General features: G+C 49.3%; 1 protein-coding gene across 1 annotated transcript in view; it reads right to left on the bottom strand.

Annotated features, from left to right (window-relative positions):
- The window catches only part of LOC103608516 (patatin-like phospholipase domain-containing protein 7), a 27,716-nt gene that overhangs the window by 8,967 nt on the left and 2,050 nt on the right, over nucleotides 1-16,699 (bottom strand). The window contains 4 exon segments of the mRNA XM_008592942.1: nucleotides 7,423-7,541; nucleotides 8,420-8,602; nucleotides 9,985-10,153; nucleotides 10,586-10,649. Of these exon segments, the coding sequence (XP_008591164.1) occupies nucleotides 7,423-7,541; nucleotides 8,420-8,602; nucleotides 9,985-10,153; nucleotides 10,586-10,649 (535 nt within the window).

Genomic DNA, 16,699 nt, shown 5'->3' with positions numbered 1-16,699 from the left:
ACACTGAGGGTTGCAATCCCGTTACCGGTCAGTAAAAAAAGACAAAAAGGAAAAAAAAAATGTTCAAGGCATCAAAGGTGGAAATTGCCACAATGTCCATGAACAGGTGAGGGTAAACAAAGCAAGTTGTGTACACACAGGGAGTTATTATTCAGCCTTAAAAAAGAAGGACATTCTGACATGTGATATAGCATGGATGAACCTTGAGGACACCATGCTCAGTGAGAGAAGGCAGACAGTAAAGGACAAATATGGTATCATTCCACGTATGGGGACCCAGGACAGGCAAATTCATAGGGATGGAAGGTAGAATAACAGTCTTCAGGGGCTGGGGGAGGGGAGTTACTGTGAATGGACTGAATTGTATACTCAAAAATGGTTGACATGGTAAACTTTATGTTATGTTTATTTTAACACAATAAAAAAGAATCACATCTGATATCACCATGAAAAACTAAATACTCACGTATAAGCCTAAAAACAATTCAAGGAATTAAAGACAAGATTAATGATTTTCACACAGAACTGGAAACTATAAAACAGAATCAAATGGAAATTCTAGAAGTGAAAAATATAATAACTGAAATGAAGAACTCAATGAATGGATTTAACAGCAGATTACACACAGTTCAAGGGAGAAATTGTAAATCATAAGATGGGTCAGAAGAAAATATTCATTGAGTCATAAAGATTCAAAAGAGGGCTGGCTCATGGCTCACTGGGAGAGTGTGGTGCTGACAACACCAAGTCAAGGGTTCGGATCCCTATATACAGAGGCCGGTTAGCTCACTGGGTGAGCGTGGTGCTGACAACACCAAGTCAAGGGTTCGGATCCCTATATACAGAGGCCGGTTAGCTCACTGGGTGAGCGTGGTGCTGACAACACCAAGTCAAGGGTTCGGATCCCTATATACAGAGGCCGGTTAGCTCACTGGGTGAGCGTGGTGCTGACAACACCAAGTCAAGGGTTCGGATCCCTATATACAGAGGCCGGTTAGCTCACTGGGTGAGCGTGGTGCTGACAACACCAAGTCAAGGGTTCGGATCCCTATATACAGAGGCCGGTTAGCTCACTGGGTGAGCGTGGTGCTGACAACACCAAGTCAAGGGTTCGGATCCCTATATACAGAGGCCGGTTAGCTCACTGGGTGAGCGTGGTGCTGACAACACCAAGTCAAGGGTTCGGATCCCTATATACAGAGGCCGGTTAGCTCACTGGGTGAGCGTGGTGCGGACAACACCAAGTCAAGAGTTAAGATCGCCTTACCGGTCATCTTTAAAAAAAAAAGATAAAGCTTCAAAAGGATGGAACATGTAAAATATTCTTTCACAAAATTTATAAAGGAGCTTAGGAAACGCATGGAATCGGGCACAAAGGACAATTTGTAATTCAAGCCCCAGAAAGAGAGGAGGAGATGGGACAGAGCACTGTGTAGAGAGATAATCGTTTGGCATTTTCTAGAACTGATGATGGACATGAAGCCTCAGATTCAAGAAGAATGATAAACCCTAAGCATAAATCAAAAGAAAGCCATTCCTGCATTGCTGAAAATCCAAGGCAAAGGAAAAAAATCTTTTACACCAGCCTGAGGAGAAAAGACACATTACAAACTTCAAAGGTGCAACCACAAGACAGAGAACTGACTCTTCCACCCTTTGAGTGGTTGTGACAGAGAACATGTATTTACTCTTCGCTCCTTGACAGTGTCTGCTGGCCCATAAGTTTGGAAAAAAAGAATGGCATGAATAAAAGAGAGTAAAATTAAGGAAATAAAAAAGGTTAGAGTAGAAACTAAAGAACAAAAACAAACATGTGATAGAGAGCATCAAGGAAGCTGAAAGTGAGTGCTTTGAAAGGACTGATTCAACAGACGCCACGGAGGTGGCAGTAACTAATAACTAACATCAGCAACGAGAAGGGAACCGCAGCACAGATGCCTCAGCCAAAAGGCAGGAAGCAACTGCCAACAGCTTCATGCCGGGAGCAGGAAAATTCAGATAAAACAGGCACATTCCCAGAAAAATATAATCTACCAAAGCTGACACAAGAAACAGATAATCCCGGGCCGACCCCGTGGTGCACTCGGGAGAGTGCGGTGCTGGGAGCGCAGCGACGCTCCCGCCGCGGGTTCAGATCCTATATAGGGATGACCGGTGCGCTCACTGGCTGAGCGCGGTGTGGGCGACACCACACCAAGGGGTGCGATCCCCTTACTGGTCACAAAAAAGACACACGCACACACACACACACACACACACACACACAAAAAAAAGAAAACGAAACAGATAATCTGAATAGTAGGGCAACTATTAAAGAAATTGATTCTCTAACTTTTAAATCCCCACAAAGAAAATCTCATGTCCAGATGGTTTCACCAGTGAATTTTACTAAACATAAGCAAGAAGTAATACAAATTTTACAGATAGCTTTGCACAGAAGAGAACGCCAGCACACGGCAGAGATGTTTCGACAAAGGACAGCTTCAATCCAAGCCCACTCGGATCCGAGCTGAACCTAGCAACATGCAAACAGGACCACACACCATGACCAAATGGGCCTATCCCAAGAACACAATGCTAGTTTTTATTTGAAAATCAATGTAATTCACACACTAACAGAATAAATCTCAATAGATTCATAAAAACAACCATTCATGATAAAAATTTAGCAAACTAAGAACAGAAGGGAACTTCTTCAGTCTGGTCAAGGGCATCTACAAAAAGCCTACAGCCGAGATCAGACCTAGTGATGATTCCACACGCTTTCCCCTAAGCCTGGGAACGAGGCCAGGGAGCCCACTCTCACCACTTCTATCCGACGTTGTATTGAAGGTTCTAACCAGCACAGTAAGGCAAGGAAAAAAACCCCAAAGGCATGTATGTACATTGGATAGAAAGAGAAAATACCGTTTTCTTCTCAGAAAACATAACTACGTACATAGAAAATCCAAAAGAATCTACAAAAAAGCTACTAGCATAAGTGAATTTAATTTAGCAAGGTTGTGAGATATAAGAGCAATCTATAAATATCAACTCTATTTCGATATACTTGCAAAAAACAAGTTGAAAATGAAATCTGAAAGATGCCATATACAGCAGTTTTAAAAGGCCCCTAAAATACTTATAAATATACTTAACAAAAGATGTGCCAGACCTCTGCACTGCAGACAACAAACCACTGCTGAGAAGAACTAAAGACACGGGGAAGTCTGCCACGACCCCGGGTGCAAGGCCTGACATTCTTGAGACCTCATTTCTCCCCAGATGAGCTGCAGGTGCAATCTATTCCCCATCAAAATCTCAGTAGGCTTTTTCTTTTTGGAGACACTGACAAGCTGATTCTAAAATTTATATGGAAATACAAAGGACCTACGATAGCCAAAACAATTTTGAAAAAAAGACTGAAGGAATTACATTACTTGAGTCAAGACTCACTGTAAAGCTACACTGATGCAGACAGTGCAGTCCTGTCATTCAGGATAAAGCACACACAGACGAAACAACAGAGTCCGAAAGCAAACTGGCGGTTCTGCAGTCACTTGATTTTTGACACAGGTGCCACAGCAATTCAGTAGGGAAGGGAAGGTCTTCACGAATGGTGCTGGAGCATTGAAACAACAGAGTCCGAAAGCAAACTGGCGGTTCTGCAGTCACTTGATTTTCGACACAGGTGCCACAGCAATTCAGTAGGGAAGGGAAGGTCTTCACGAATGGTGCTGGAGCATCTAGACAGCCAGGTGGGAAAAAACAAACTCCCACCTCACGCCGTTCACAAAAAATTAATTTGAGATGGATCATAGACCTCAATGTGATAGAATCATTAAGCCTCTGGAAGAAAATATAGAATACCTTTGTGCCCTTGAGATAGGCAAGTGCTTTTAGAATACCAGAACTAACAACCATAAACACTTGGAAAATCATACTTCATCAAAATCAAAAGTGGTCCCTCCAAAGATGCCACTAAGAAAATGAAAAGCCAAAGGCTGAGAGACAATATTATTAATAACTATATCTGGCAAAAGACTTTTGTATTCAGAATATACAAAAACTCCTCCCACTCAGTAACAGAGGATGAACAACTTAAAAATAGGAAAGAACTCCAGTAGGCTCTTCACAAAAGAAGACAGGCACATGGCCAACAAGCACATGGGGGAGAACCGGTGTCACCGGTCATCAGGGAGAAGCAAATCAGAATCACAACGAGACACCACTGCAGGCCCACGAGAATGGCTTGCATCGAAAGCACTGACCATGCCAGGGGCTGGCAGAGTGTGGCAGCTGAAACTTTCGTACACTGCAGGCAGGGGTGTAAAGGGTACAACTGCCTCATGACCAGGTAAGTCCATGCCTAGGTATCTGCCCAAGAAGAAAGAAAACATATGTCCACAAAAAGATTTGTACAGAATGGCTTAACAGTTTTGTTCTTTGTCACCTCTCCCCCAGGGTGACAGAGATGCAAAAGATTACTCAAATCCCATTTCTCCTGAGCAGTGAGAGGCCCGAAAAGATTAATTCCAGACAAATCCTTCAAGGGAGAAGAATCCTTGGAAATTAACCTTGAATCAGGGTTGTCTCTCAGTATTTATTGTCCAGGCAAGAAAGTTACAGAAAAGGAAGACAGGTGGTTACAAAAAGAACAGTTAGATATTCGTCATGGCAACACTTGGTTCCCCAAGCAACTTAAACAAGTGAAGACTTTCCCATCACTAGGTTTAGCTGCACCAAGGGCATCTGCCCTATGAGCCAACATTTTTGCTGTGTTACAATTTTTTTTATCTACAACAGAGACTTTAGCCCTGGGAAAGTGTTCTGTCTTTCCCAAGCTTAATATTTTTATGTACAATTCTAAAAAGTTAGGCCCCGTAACATACATTTGTTTTATTAATGTTGGTACCCTACACAGTTCTTAATAACCAAAGACAGAAGACACCCAAATGCCCGTTGAGAGGAAGAGGGTGGATGAAGTGTGGCGCACAGTGAGCATCACCGAGCAGGCCACCAGGGACGCAGTCAAGAGCACAGACGTGCCTCAGACATGCCACGCTGAGTAACCAAAGCCAGACACAGACGAGCACACAGTGGAACACATGAGTGAGCAAATGAACAAGAGGTACCTGCACTGTTATTTTCAGAGAAGCAGAGTGTTTCGTCAGTGAGACAGAGAGAATGCTGTGGGAAAAAGCACTCAGACATCAGAAATATTTTCGCAGAAAATATTAGTTGGAAGATATGTTTGAAAAAAATCTCCCAGAAAGTAGAAAAAAAGGCAGAGATGAAGAATATGGGAGAGAAAAGATGTGGGAATTAGAGGATTCATGTAGGATGCCCCATATCTAACTATCGGAAGTTCCAGGAACAGCAAACAGAGAAAAGAGAGAAGGAAACATTATTTAAAAAAGTAAAAATTTCCCAAAGTTGAAGTTTATGAATTTCCAAATGTGAAATGGCCCACAGGGAGTCCAGTGTAATGAATGAAAAAAGAACCACACCCTGGCAAACCATTATGTACTTTCAGAATACCAAGAATTAAGATAATCTCTTATAAGATTCCAGAGGAAAAAACATGCCTCATAAATAAAAATAGCACTAAACTTCTCAATAGAAACACTAAAAGCTATAAAAATGGTAGAACCATACCTTAAAAATCCTTAGGGAAAATTATTTCCATCGAGAATTCTATACCCAGTCAAACTATCATCCAAGTATGAGAATAAAATGAGGACATTTTCTGATGTGCATAGTCTTAAAATTTTTACCTCCCATGCATCTTCTCTTAAGGAAATTTCTAGAGAATGTATCCACCAAAGTGAGGACCATATCAAGAAAGATGAAGACATGGAATGTAGAAAACTGAGTTGAACACAGCAGGGAAAGAAAGGTAGCTCCCAGGATGACGGGTAAGGAATATTCCAGGGCAACACCCCAGCAGCATGCTAGAAAGAGCAAGCAGAGATAAGGGTAGGCTGCAGGGCTTCAGGCAGGACGACTCCTGAGCAAAATCAAACAGAGATGACCTGGCATGCCTGGACATACTGAGAGGAGGCTGATGCTTCCAGCAGAGTGTCTGTGGGCGAATTTATGATGCCCAGAAAACAGCACGTGGCAAATGCAACAATGTTAACTCCAAGGAAGGAAATGTGACCACAGTGTATAGCACAGCAGGACTCATCTCCAAGCAAGACTCACACTGCCCGGAGAACGTGCACCGTGAGCGCTGGCTGGACAACTGACTGAAGCACAGTGGGATTATGAGTGGGAAAGAGGGGGACAGATCCACAGACAGACTCTGACCCACTACGTGTGGTTGGAGGGGATTAAGAAATCAATAATCTAAAACCGGGAAAAAAAATTAGTAGAATGGGAATATTATTTAGCAGAGAGCCAAAAAACAGTTGGGAGTGCCTATTTCTGGGATTTCTCTGGATTTGGGGCTGGGAGGGATGGGCAGACGACTGCTGTTTTGTGATATGTGCCTTATAGAACCATATGGCTTCTATCTACTACCTTGATTAAAACTATATTTTCATTTAAAATGCTGCTGATCTGGCCTGCAAACTCGGTCTGAGTCTGGGCCCACTGCTGCAAGCCACCCCACTGTCTCAGACCCACAGGAAGAACCAGGGTCTTCTCCCCCAGCCTGGCAACCTTGTGCAAATCATCTAATTCTTCTAGGCCAGTGTCTTCTGCTTTCAAGTAGAAGTGTGGCACAAGATGAGCATCACAGTCCTTAGACTCGGGGCTGCTAAGATGCCACACGCACAGGTCAAGCCCAGGCCAAGCAGGACCGGTGCTGTGAGGTGGGAGGGATCCAGGGAGAGGCCAGCAGGCAGCTCAGCAGGGACCTGCCCAGGCCCCAAGGGACACGAAGGCCTGGCAGATGCAGGAAGCTCTGCCCCACACCGTCATACACATGTGGTTCACCCCTCAGGACGCTCTCGGACTCCCCTTCTGTCCCAAGTGTACATTTCTCTTTAACAAAAACTAAGCACAGGAGAAGGGTGGTGGGTGTGAGGGGACACCTCAGGGAAGAAGTCCTGTGGGTTAAAAGTCCTTTCAGTAACTCACCAGCCCAAAGAAGTAAAGAATGCCTCACTAGTTCCTGAGCGGGTCAGGTCATCACTCTATAAGATGTGTGTTAAAATAGACAGAAGCTCACCAGCAGCCCACTGGAGAGACTGGCAAAGGACAAGAACAGTTTTCAGCGGCTGAGACACAAACGAGCACTTCTAAGCAGGGACGATCAGGACAAACACATTTTCTTCTGCTAAACTGACATTACTAAAACTGTGGCGGTTCTGGGCAAGAGGCCATGCCCTTGGCCCATCTATGGCGACTCTCCCAAGGACATGTCAGAGGTCGGGTCTGGGGCCACCGTCACTATACACACATGGGTGAGAGCGGCAGGTGGAAGGGGGCACTGACCTGGTTCCCCCTCCCCCAAGCACCAAGGCGATGGCATTGCCCGTCAGCACCCGTGCCAGGCGGGAGAAGTCCGAGTGCCGGTCCGGGGGCCGCTGGAAGACGCGCGTGTACATCTCCACCTGTGAGAGGAGCCAGCAGATGGCAGGGGCCGGTGCAGGACCCCACCCCCAAGGCTGAGTATCTGCTTTTCCTAACTTAGAGTCCTCTCCAGGACACGGCAGGGTCTGTCAGCACCCCGTGCCCAGGCGGGGCCCCAAGGGCAGCCCCAGCTAAGCTGCAGAGAGGGCGTCGGCAGAGGACACAGGTGTGTGAGCAGGCCCAGTGTGAGCGGCCAGGCCACCAGAGACCATAGAGCCCCTCAGAGCTGTCCCCAACAGATCCCCCAAGCCCCGATGGCCCCTGTGGCAGATGTGCCCTCAGGGGCTCAGGCTCCAGGGCAGAAATGCAGCCCTCAGGACACAGTCCACTGAGCAGGGGGGCCCAGTTGGGCCGCAGCATGTGGGCAGCCTCTGCACTCTCCCTCCACCCGTCCCCCAGGCTCCAGGGTACCTGCAGGAGGTGCCTCAGGATGCGTGTCTGTTTCTGCCTGAAGGAAGAGGTGGTCTCAGCCAAGTGGCACTATGAGGTTAAATGGAGAACTCTCAGGCTCAGCCCCTGACACCCCCGTCTGGGGCTCACCAGCCCCTGGTGGCCTCTCTGTACAGTGCCTGCACCGTGCTGGGCCTCTTCCCACCCGCAAGGCACACCAGCATGTGTAGCCACGAGAATCCTGGAGAAGGTGGCCAGGATAACATGAGCTCACAGCCAACGTCCGTGAGCACACACAGAGGCAGGCCACCCTAATCGGAGCCCCAAAGAGCTCAGGTGTTCGCAAACCGGACAGAGAATATAAAGAACGTTTGGAGTGTTGAAGGAAGCGCGCAGAGGTCAGAAGAGAGCTGCGTTCTGGAGCCCAGGAATCTCACTGGGCCAGCCCACACCCTGTGCCAGGTCTCACCAGCTTGGGCAAGCTCCTTCTGGAGAAGACGCGGCGTGGGCAGCGGAGGTGCAGGTGGCCGGAGTATCAGCTCCTCATGTTAAGCCACTCCACGGTGCGGGACGGCGCGGGCCCCTCCTCCCTGTGCAGCAGGACCAGCTGCTTCTGGGCGCGCACGGCTGTGTTCTCCAGCATCCGCTCCAGCTGGGGGAAGGCAGAGCCCAGGCATTAGCCAGCTCAGGTGGCCGAGGTCCCTCACTGGATGCCTCCTTGCTGACCACCCCACACAGGACAGAAAGGTCTGAGGGCAGGGACCCTGCGAGCAGCTTCCTGGTTTGTATATCAGCTCGGCTGTGGCACAGCTGTCCTGGGGGGTCTGCCCAGCTATGTGTGCTGGGGGGGGGGCTGTGGGCTGGAAAAGACTCCCCCTCTGTTTCTCTAAAACTGCCTCGTCCACCATGCTGCAACCTTCTGCATTAGCGCCACTCCCTGCAGACTGGGAACACATCAGAGATGAGGAATTTCTCAGCTGCCCCAGCATGAGACAGCCCAGCACAAGCTTGAGATGAGACAGCGCACGTGCAGAGGAAGTTCAGGGAGTGCCCGCTGAGGGTGTGGGGAGACCCCATCCACACCCGTGAAGCTGGAGGCAGTGGACAGGGCGTGGAGCACGCAAAAACCACACAATTGCAATTTGGCGATGCCTGGGGGGACCCGAAGACCCAGCAGTCCTCTGACTGAGAATGAGTGAGCAGAAGGGAATACTCACATGTGGAGAGCTGCACAGCCGTGCCAATGAGTGTTGAGGAAAAAGGGAATTTCAAAATGACAGAAAAGAGGGCACTATCTACAGTCACATGTCCATAACGAGGCTTCGGTCGACAACGGGCTGCGCACATGACGGTGGCTGCACCACCAGCCCCGGTGTGTGGTAAGCTGCACCGCCTGGTGTGTCACCTACACTCAGTGATGTTTTGCACAGCGACAAAATTGTCTGATGATGCATTTCTCAGAAGGTATCCCGTCGTTAAGCATGATTATGTTTGAAATTACAACCCTCAAACAGTACTTTACACACACTGTAAAAGAGCGGAAGGTGGACCGAGGCTGTGCCTTCCCAGGAGGCCACCTGGGGGCAGTGGCACTTCGGGAACCTGCCTTGTGTTGTGCTAAAACCAGCAGAGGAAAACACAACAAAATGTTTTTACAGGGGCCTGCCTGGTGGCACACTGGAGAGTGCGCCGCTTGGGAGCACGGCAGTGCTCCCGCCGAGGGTTCGGATCCCATGTGGAGACCGGTTCCCGCTCACTGGCTGAGCGTGGTGCGGGCGCAACACAGAGGTTTGCGATCCCGTTGCCGGTCCCCGGTACGGGCGTGACACCGAGGGTTGCGATCAAGTTACCGGTCAGTAAAAAAAAAGACAAAAAGGAAAAAAAAATGTTTTTACAAAGGTAGCAGATGTCGGGGTGTCAGTTCCCCATATGTCCCTGGAATTTTCATTCAAAGGAAAAGAGAGAATCAGAGGACTCTGAAGAGAGAGGGGCTCCCATGTCCACCCTGTGCAGCCCCGGCGGGGCCCCGCTCACCTCGCCCACCAGAGGCTCCTGCTCGCCCAGGCCCACAATGAGGACACAGTCAGCCTGCCGGACGCAGCGCTGGGTCCAGGGCGTAAGCGTGCTGTCCGCCTGGTAGAGCACGACCCGGTGGATGTCCTCCTGCTGCCCCAGCCAGCTGCAGAGCCGGTACTCGTGGATGCTGCGAGCACAGAGGGGGCCTCACCCTCCAGGACGCCTCCCAGGGCCCACTCCTCAGAGAGCCCTGGCACCTTGACCAGCAGCTGGCCCCCTCTCAAAGAGGAAATAGAGGGTGAGGACCAGCTGTCGCCCCTTCCCCTCTGGCCCGTCCCTGGTTCTCGGGGATTCCTTCAGGGTCTGGGTGGTCAAGCAGAGGCTGCGACTGAGCCCGGAGGTTGGGGGCTCCATGGGGCGATCAGGAGAAGATGGAATGTGGGCTGTCAGTTGACAGGGAGCATCCTGAAGACCCCCTGGGACTCCTGACAATGCCCAAGAGGGCAAAGCTGCCAGGTGTATGTTGGGTGACAAGAGTGGACAAGGGACAGGTGGGCGTGCAGACACCACAGCAGATGCAATGGGGGCATTTCTACACAGGTGCTGGAGGCCAGCATACCTGTCCAGAGCAGCAGAGCCCAGGCGCTGCTTGACGTTGTCACTGGTCAGCAGCAGGACTGGGCCTGAAAACACAACCCCAGTTAGGGAAATCTGTCCTGGTAGCCCCCGCGGACACGCGAGGAAGCAAGCACGTTCACTCCCTGTCCCAGAGGTCTGCTTCCCCTGAAACTGCCACGAGCCCTTTGCATTTCCAGTGGGGAAGCGCCCGCAGCCCAAGCCTCTACTCCCTGCTCCCAAGACCCCCAGGCAGGAACCTCTCTGAACCTTGGTCTCCTCGTCAACATGCAGAGGAGTCGAATCTCTGTATCCCTAAAACTGTGTGTGTCGGGGGCAGGGGAAGCATGTGCGATAATGCAGTTTCCAAATCCAGATAAGTGAGGCCGGCTGGATTCCAACATGCTGTGGGTCACTGGTACCGAGATGCCCGTCTTTTCACCTTCCGTGTTGCACAGACACAGTTGTCAGGACCTGCTCAACCAGGAGAGCCAGCATCGGGATCCACGGAAAGGCCACCAAGGGTTTGGGAGAAAAGCTGAGGGGAGAGTGGTGCTCGTTCCCTGGCACCCGCAAGCCAGGGTGGAGGAGGAGCCGGAAGCCCAGTGCTGCGTGTGGGAAGCTGGAAGCACTGTGGCATTCCTGCGGGTTTACTGCTGCAGGTACAAGGAGGTCTAATCCTTCCAAAAGAGCTTTCTTGGGAGTATACAGTTAAAAGCCAAGACATGAGAGGTCACTGTACCAAATTTTAACTGGCAGCATGTGTTTCTCAGAGGCACAAAAGCAAGCGAGCATCTTGCAAGTGGAGTGTCCCAATGACACAGTGATCTGACCCGGCCCAGCTCGTAAGGCACTGAATGAGCACCAGGCAGGTGAAGCAGCTCCCTCGGGGGAGGCTCAGAGAGAAGGACACCGTCCCTGTCAGGACTACACTCCCAGTCTCACAGGTTGGAGCTAGAAGCTCAAGTCAGGGGCGACACAGAGGAGCCTTCTGGGTCACCCCTCGCAACCTGTGCCCCTCTCCTGTGAAGGCAGGCCTCCTGCATGGTATGCAACGTCTCCACCTCCAGGTGCCAGGAGGCCATCAAGACGAGACAGGCAGGCCGTGTCTGGCTGCTGCAAAATGGAGGTGCCGGCCCGAGGTCCATGGGGAGCCCCGGGCTGGGCTCCACCTGCCCCTTAGTGCAGTCTACTGCTCTAGGCCCCCCTGCCTGGATATGGGTGGTTCTGGGGGGCCGGCAACAGGGAAGTTCCAACGTGGTGATCTGGGCTCCAGCTCCTGCCTGCCAGTCAGACGCGCTAATCCCCCACTCCTGGGTAGAGACTGCTTCAGTCCCAGAAGTTCTCTGTACGGCAACAGGGAAGTTCCAACGTGGTGATCTGGGCTCCAGCTCCTGCCTGCCCGTCAGACGCGCTAATCCCCCACTCCTGGGTAGAGACTGCTTCAGTCCCAGAAGTTCTCTGTAGGGAGGCACAGAAGAGCAGGTGGTGGACAGGGCAGAGGGGAGACCTCTGTACCTCGCTAGAGTCCAGTCGTATAAGGGACAGCATGGCTGACCAGCACTACCTGCCTCCTACTCCAGCCTGGACAGTCACTGCCAGCCTGGCTGCCAAACAGCTTCCTTCCCAAATTCTGGAAGCCAGAGGGAAAGGGAATAACACCTTCAAAGTGCTAGAAGAGAATGCCTATCTGCCTAGAATCTCCACTCAGCACAGACACCCTCAGAAGTGAGGGTGACCTGCCAGAGAAGGCCACTCGACTTATGGCAACAGTGACGCTGCAGTACAGGGGGCAAAGTGTGGTCTTTTTTTTTACTGACCGGCAACGGGATCGCAACCCTCGGTGTTGTGCCCGCACCGCGCTCAGCCAGTGAGCGGGAACCGGTCTCCACATGGGATCCGAACCCTCGGCGGGAGCGCCGCCGCGCTCCCAAGCGGTGCACTCTCCAGTGCGCCACCGGGCCGGCCCCAACAAAGTGTGGTCTTCATCAACGCGAGTTCAACTAAATGTTACAGGATGGCCCTCCCCTTCCTGACTTGTAAAGTGCGGTCTTCATCAACGCGAGTTCAACTAAATGTTACAGGATGGCCCTCCCCTTCCTGACTTGTAGTTTTCAAGAATGACTGCAGAGCGTGCTGGGGACGCAGCCTCCTCAGACAGGGAGGGCCTGGCCGGAGGGACTGGCCAGACGGCCTGGGCTTTGTTCCAGTCCCCACTAGAAACAGGATGTTCTTCAAGGATTTCTGCCAGTGTGTCCGTTTCCCTGGGGTAAAAACCCAGGGGCCTGCTTTCTGGGGTCCCGAGCAGCTTTTCTGAGCCTTGGCAGACAGGCTGGCAATGAGCCCTAGGCTCCCGTGTGCCTTGCTGCCCCTCTGTAAGTGACAAACCCACTTCCGCTAACTGGTGGGTGCGAGTGTTCCTTCTCACTGGACACAGGCCAGTAGCGGGGGCGCAGCGAATGTGCTTTGCACATATTGCTATAGAAAAAATGAATCTTGACTCCTACCTTACACCATAAACAAAATACATCCCAAGTAGACTGTAATTTTAAAAGGAAAGATAAAACTATAATAAAGTTTTTAGAAGAACATCTTCATAATTTGGGAGAATGAAATTTCTTCAATAAAACACAACAGCAATACAACATAGGGAAAATTTGATAAATTGGTCTATATTAGAATTAAGAACTTCCGTTCATCAAAAGACAGCATTAAGAGAATGAAAAAGCAAACCATGCCCAGAAGTAGACCCACATAAGTATCGTCAACTGATCTTTGACACAGGAGCAAAGGTAACCCAGGGAGAAAAGAGTCTTTTCAACAGATGGGGCTGGAACAACTGGACGTCCACATGCAGACACAGACTTTCCACCCTTCACGAAAATTACCTCTAAGTGGATCACAGGCCTGAATGCAAAATGCAAAACTATAAAACTCCTAGAAGATAATACAGGAGAAAATGCAGACAACCTTGGGTTTGGTGATGACTTTGTAGATACAGCAACAAAAGCCAGATCCGTGGAAAAAATAACTGATAAACTGAACTTCTGTTAGATTAAACACCTCAGCTCTGCAAAAGACATTGTCAAGAGAATAAAAAGATAAGTCACAAACTAGGGGAAAATATTTGCAAAAAAGTTACTTCTGACAAAGTCCTATTATCCAAAATATACAAAGAACTCTTAAAACTCAACAATAAGAAAACAACCCAATTAAAAAATGGACCAAAGATCCGAAAAGTCACCTCATCAAAGAAGATATCCTGATGGAACATAAGCCTATGAAGGGATGCTCCACATCATGTGTCACTAGGAAAATGCAAATTAAAACAACACGATGCCACTTCGTACCTCATTAGAGTGCTTGACACCACCGAAGTGGACGAGGGTCCCAGGTAGCCACAAGGCCCTCGGCCGCCGCTGATGGCCCTGAAGTTAAACACCCGCTCGCCACACAATCCGGCAACCACGCTTCTTGGTACTTACACAAAGGAGCGGAAAACCCACGTGCACACAAAAGTCTGCACACAGACTTTGACACGAGCTTGCTTCAAACTTGGAAGCAGCCAAGGTGTCCTTCCACAGGTGAAGGGGCAGACACACCGTGCTGCATCCAGACCATGAAGGATTACTCAGCATGGAAACAAATGAGCTACCCAAGCCATGAAAAGACACAGAGGAAACCTGAACACCTATCACTACCTGAAAGAAGCCACGTGGAAGTGCGATTCCAGCTCTATGACGCTCTGGAAAAGGAAAAACTACGGAGACAGAGAAAAGAGCAATGGCTGCCAGGGGTTGGTGATGAACAGGCAGAGCACACGGAATCCTAGGGCAGGGAAAACATGATGCTCCGAGGGCCGGCCCGTGGCTCACTCGGGGGAGTGTGATGCTGACAACACCAAGTCAAGGGTTGAAGTCCCCTTACTGGTCACCTTTAGAAAAAACAAAACAAAACGAAACAAAAACAAACAAAAACCCCACAACACTCTGTATGATCCTGTCATGGTGGACACATGTCATTACATATTGTCCAAACTCAGAATGTACAGCAAGAGTGAACCCTAATGTGAACAGTGGACGCTGGTGACAATGATGTGTCAATGCAGATTCATCAATTGCAACAAATGTACCACTCTGGTGGGAGACGCTGACGGTGGGGGAGGCAGGGGAGGGGGCATACAGGAAACCCTGTACCTTCCTCTCAATTTTGCTCTATTCTAAAAAACAGTCTATTAAAAAAAAGAAAAAAAAATGTTTTGCCACACACACCAAAAAAACTCTCAATGGTAAGAAAACAACCCTCAATGAGAAAATAAGCAGACGATGTGACTAGACACTTCACAAAAAGAACAGACAGTGAATGAGTGCATGAAAAGACACAAAGCGCCCCACCACTAGGTGAGCCAAATTGAGACCGTGAGGTGCCACCACCACACACCCACTAGCACAGCTAGAACACAGAGGACAATGCCAGCGGCCTCAATGAGAAAATAAGCAGACGATGTGACTAGACACTTCACAAAAAGAACATACAGTGAATGAGTGCATGAAAAGACACAAAGCGCCCCACCACTAGGTGAGCCAAGTTGAGACCATGAGGTGCCACCACCACACACCCACTAGCACAGCTAGAACACAGAGGACAATGCCAGCGGCCAGCCGGGAGAGTGTGGGACGGTGCGGCCCCTGCAAACAGTTCTGAGGTTTCTTATAAAACCAACACTCTCTGACCACACTTATCACACTCCTGGCACTGGTCGCTGAGAGATGGAAACTTACGTGCACACAAAAGGCATCACACAAATAGCCACAGCAGCTTTACTTGTGACACACCACAACTGGGCACAGCCCACACACCCGCATGGGCTGAGCAGTGGAAGAAACTGTGACATCCACAGGACAGAGGCTCCTCTACAGCAAGAAGGAAGAAACCATCAGCATTCAGCATCGTTCCGAGTGAAGAAAGCCAGCATCAAAAGGCCACACACTGCACGGCTCCACTTTTATGGCTCTATTAGAATGACAAAATTACAGAGAAGGAGAACAGATCTGTGGCTGCCACAGAGCACGGGTGTCGGGGGCAAGTGCAAAGGGGCAGCTGGAGGGGCTCTCCACAGAGATCGAGCAGTTCTGCAGCCCAGCCGTGGTGCTGGCCAGAGACCTACACCTTGTCAGATGGCACACACACGTCCACACGCACGCACACATCCACACATGCATGCACACACACGTGCACACAGAGGAGGGCACATAAAAACTGGTGAAATCTGAAGTGGGACTACATATTGTACAAATGTACTTCCTGGTCTGGATATTGTCACTTAAGGCGTTCCTGTTGGGGACTCAGACGCAGGGCACGTGGGCTCTCTTCACTGTTGTGCAACTTCCTGTAATTCTACAATTATCTCAAAATGAGCCTTTTTAATAAAAAAGAGAATCACCTAATATGAAGCGACACATACATCTGCTGTGCACTTGAAGATGCTTTTGGTCATAATGAACGATCTGGCCAATTTCACTGGAAATGAATGCAAATTTTACACACAACTGGAACATTTGTTGAGAAACAAAATCAAGACTGTTAGATGTGGCAATTAATACATATGAGGTGTTTACAGTAGTATCTTCCAATTTTATAACTTTCTTTTGGCATTTAAGTTTTCTAATTTTCAAACAGGCAGAAAGCACTCTCGCGTGGTATTTAAACAGACACCTCTCTCATGGTGTGCTGTTCCAGGATAATTCCATAGTGCTTACTGCACTCGATACTGTATCGTTTCAGACACAACCCTGAAGCTTTGAGTACAACCCCCCACAGAAAACTGATTTACAGTCTATCATGTGATCACTCACAATTAGATGAAAACTTGCAAATAAAGTGTTAAGAAGAATACAGAATGCCTTACAATTTTAGGGATTCCCAAGCATTCTCAGGAGCCTCAATTTCTTGTTCTAGCATTCCAAAATTAGACAGTTGTCAAGAATTTGGAAATACTACATAAGCAACCTGACTGCAATGGAGGCATTTACATGCGTTGTGCTGGGTCCACTGGTCACCTACTGCAGAGTCCTCGCAGAGGAGTATGGCAGCTGCATCAGCCCACAACAGTGCAGAG

This window comes from Galeopterus variegatus, unplaced genomic scaffold, assembly GCF_000696425.1.
Source record: "Galeopterus variegatus unplaced genomic scaffold, G_variegatus-3.0.2 Scaffold8518, whole genome shotgun sequence".
NCBI classification, from domain to species: Eukaryota; Metazoa; Chordata; class Mammalia; order Dermoptera; family Cynocephalidae; genus Galeopterus; species Galeopterus variegatus.
The sequence above is the reverse complement of the archived record's forward strand: the minus strand, read 5'-3'. Positions and strand labels throughout refer to the sequence as shown.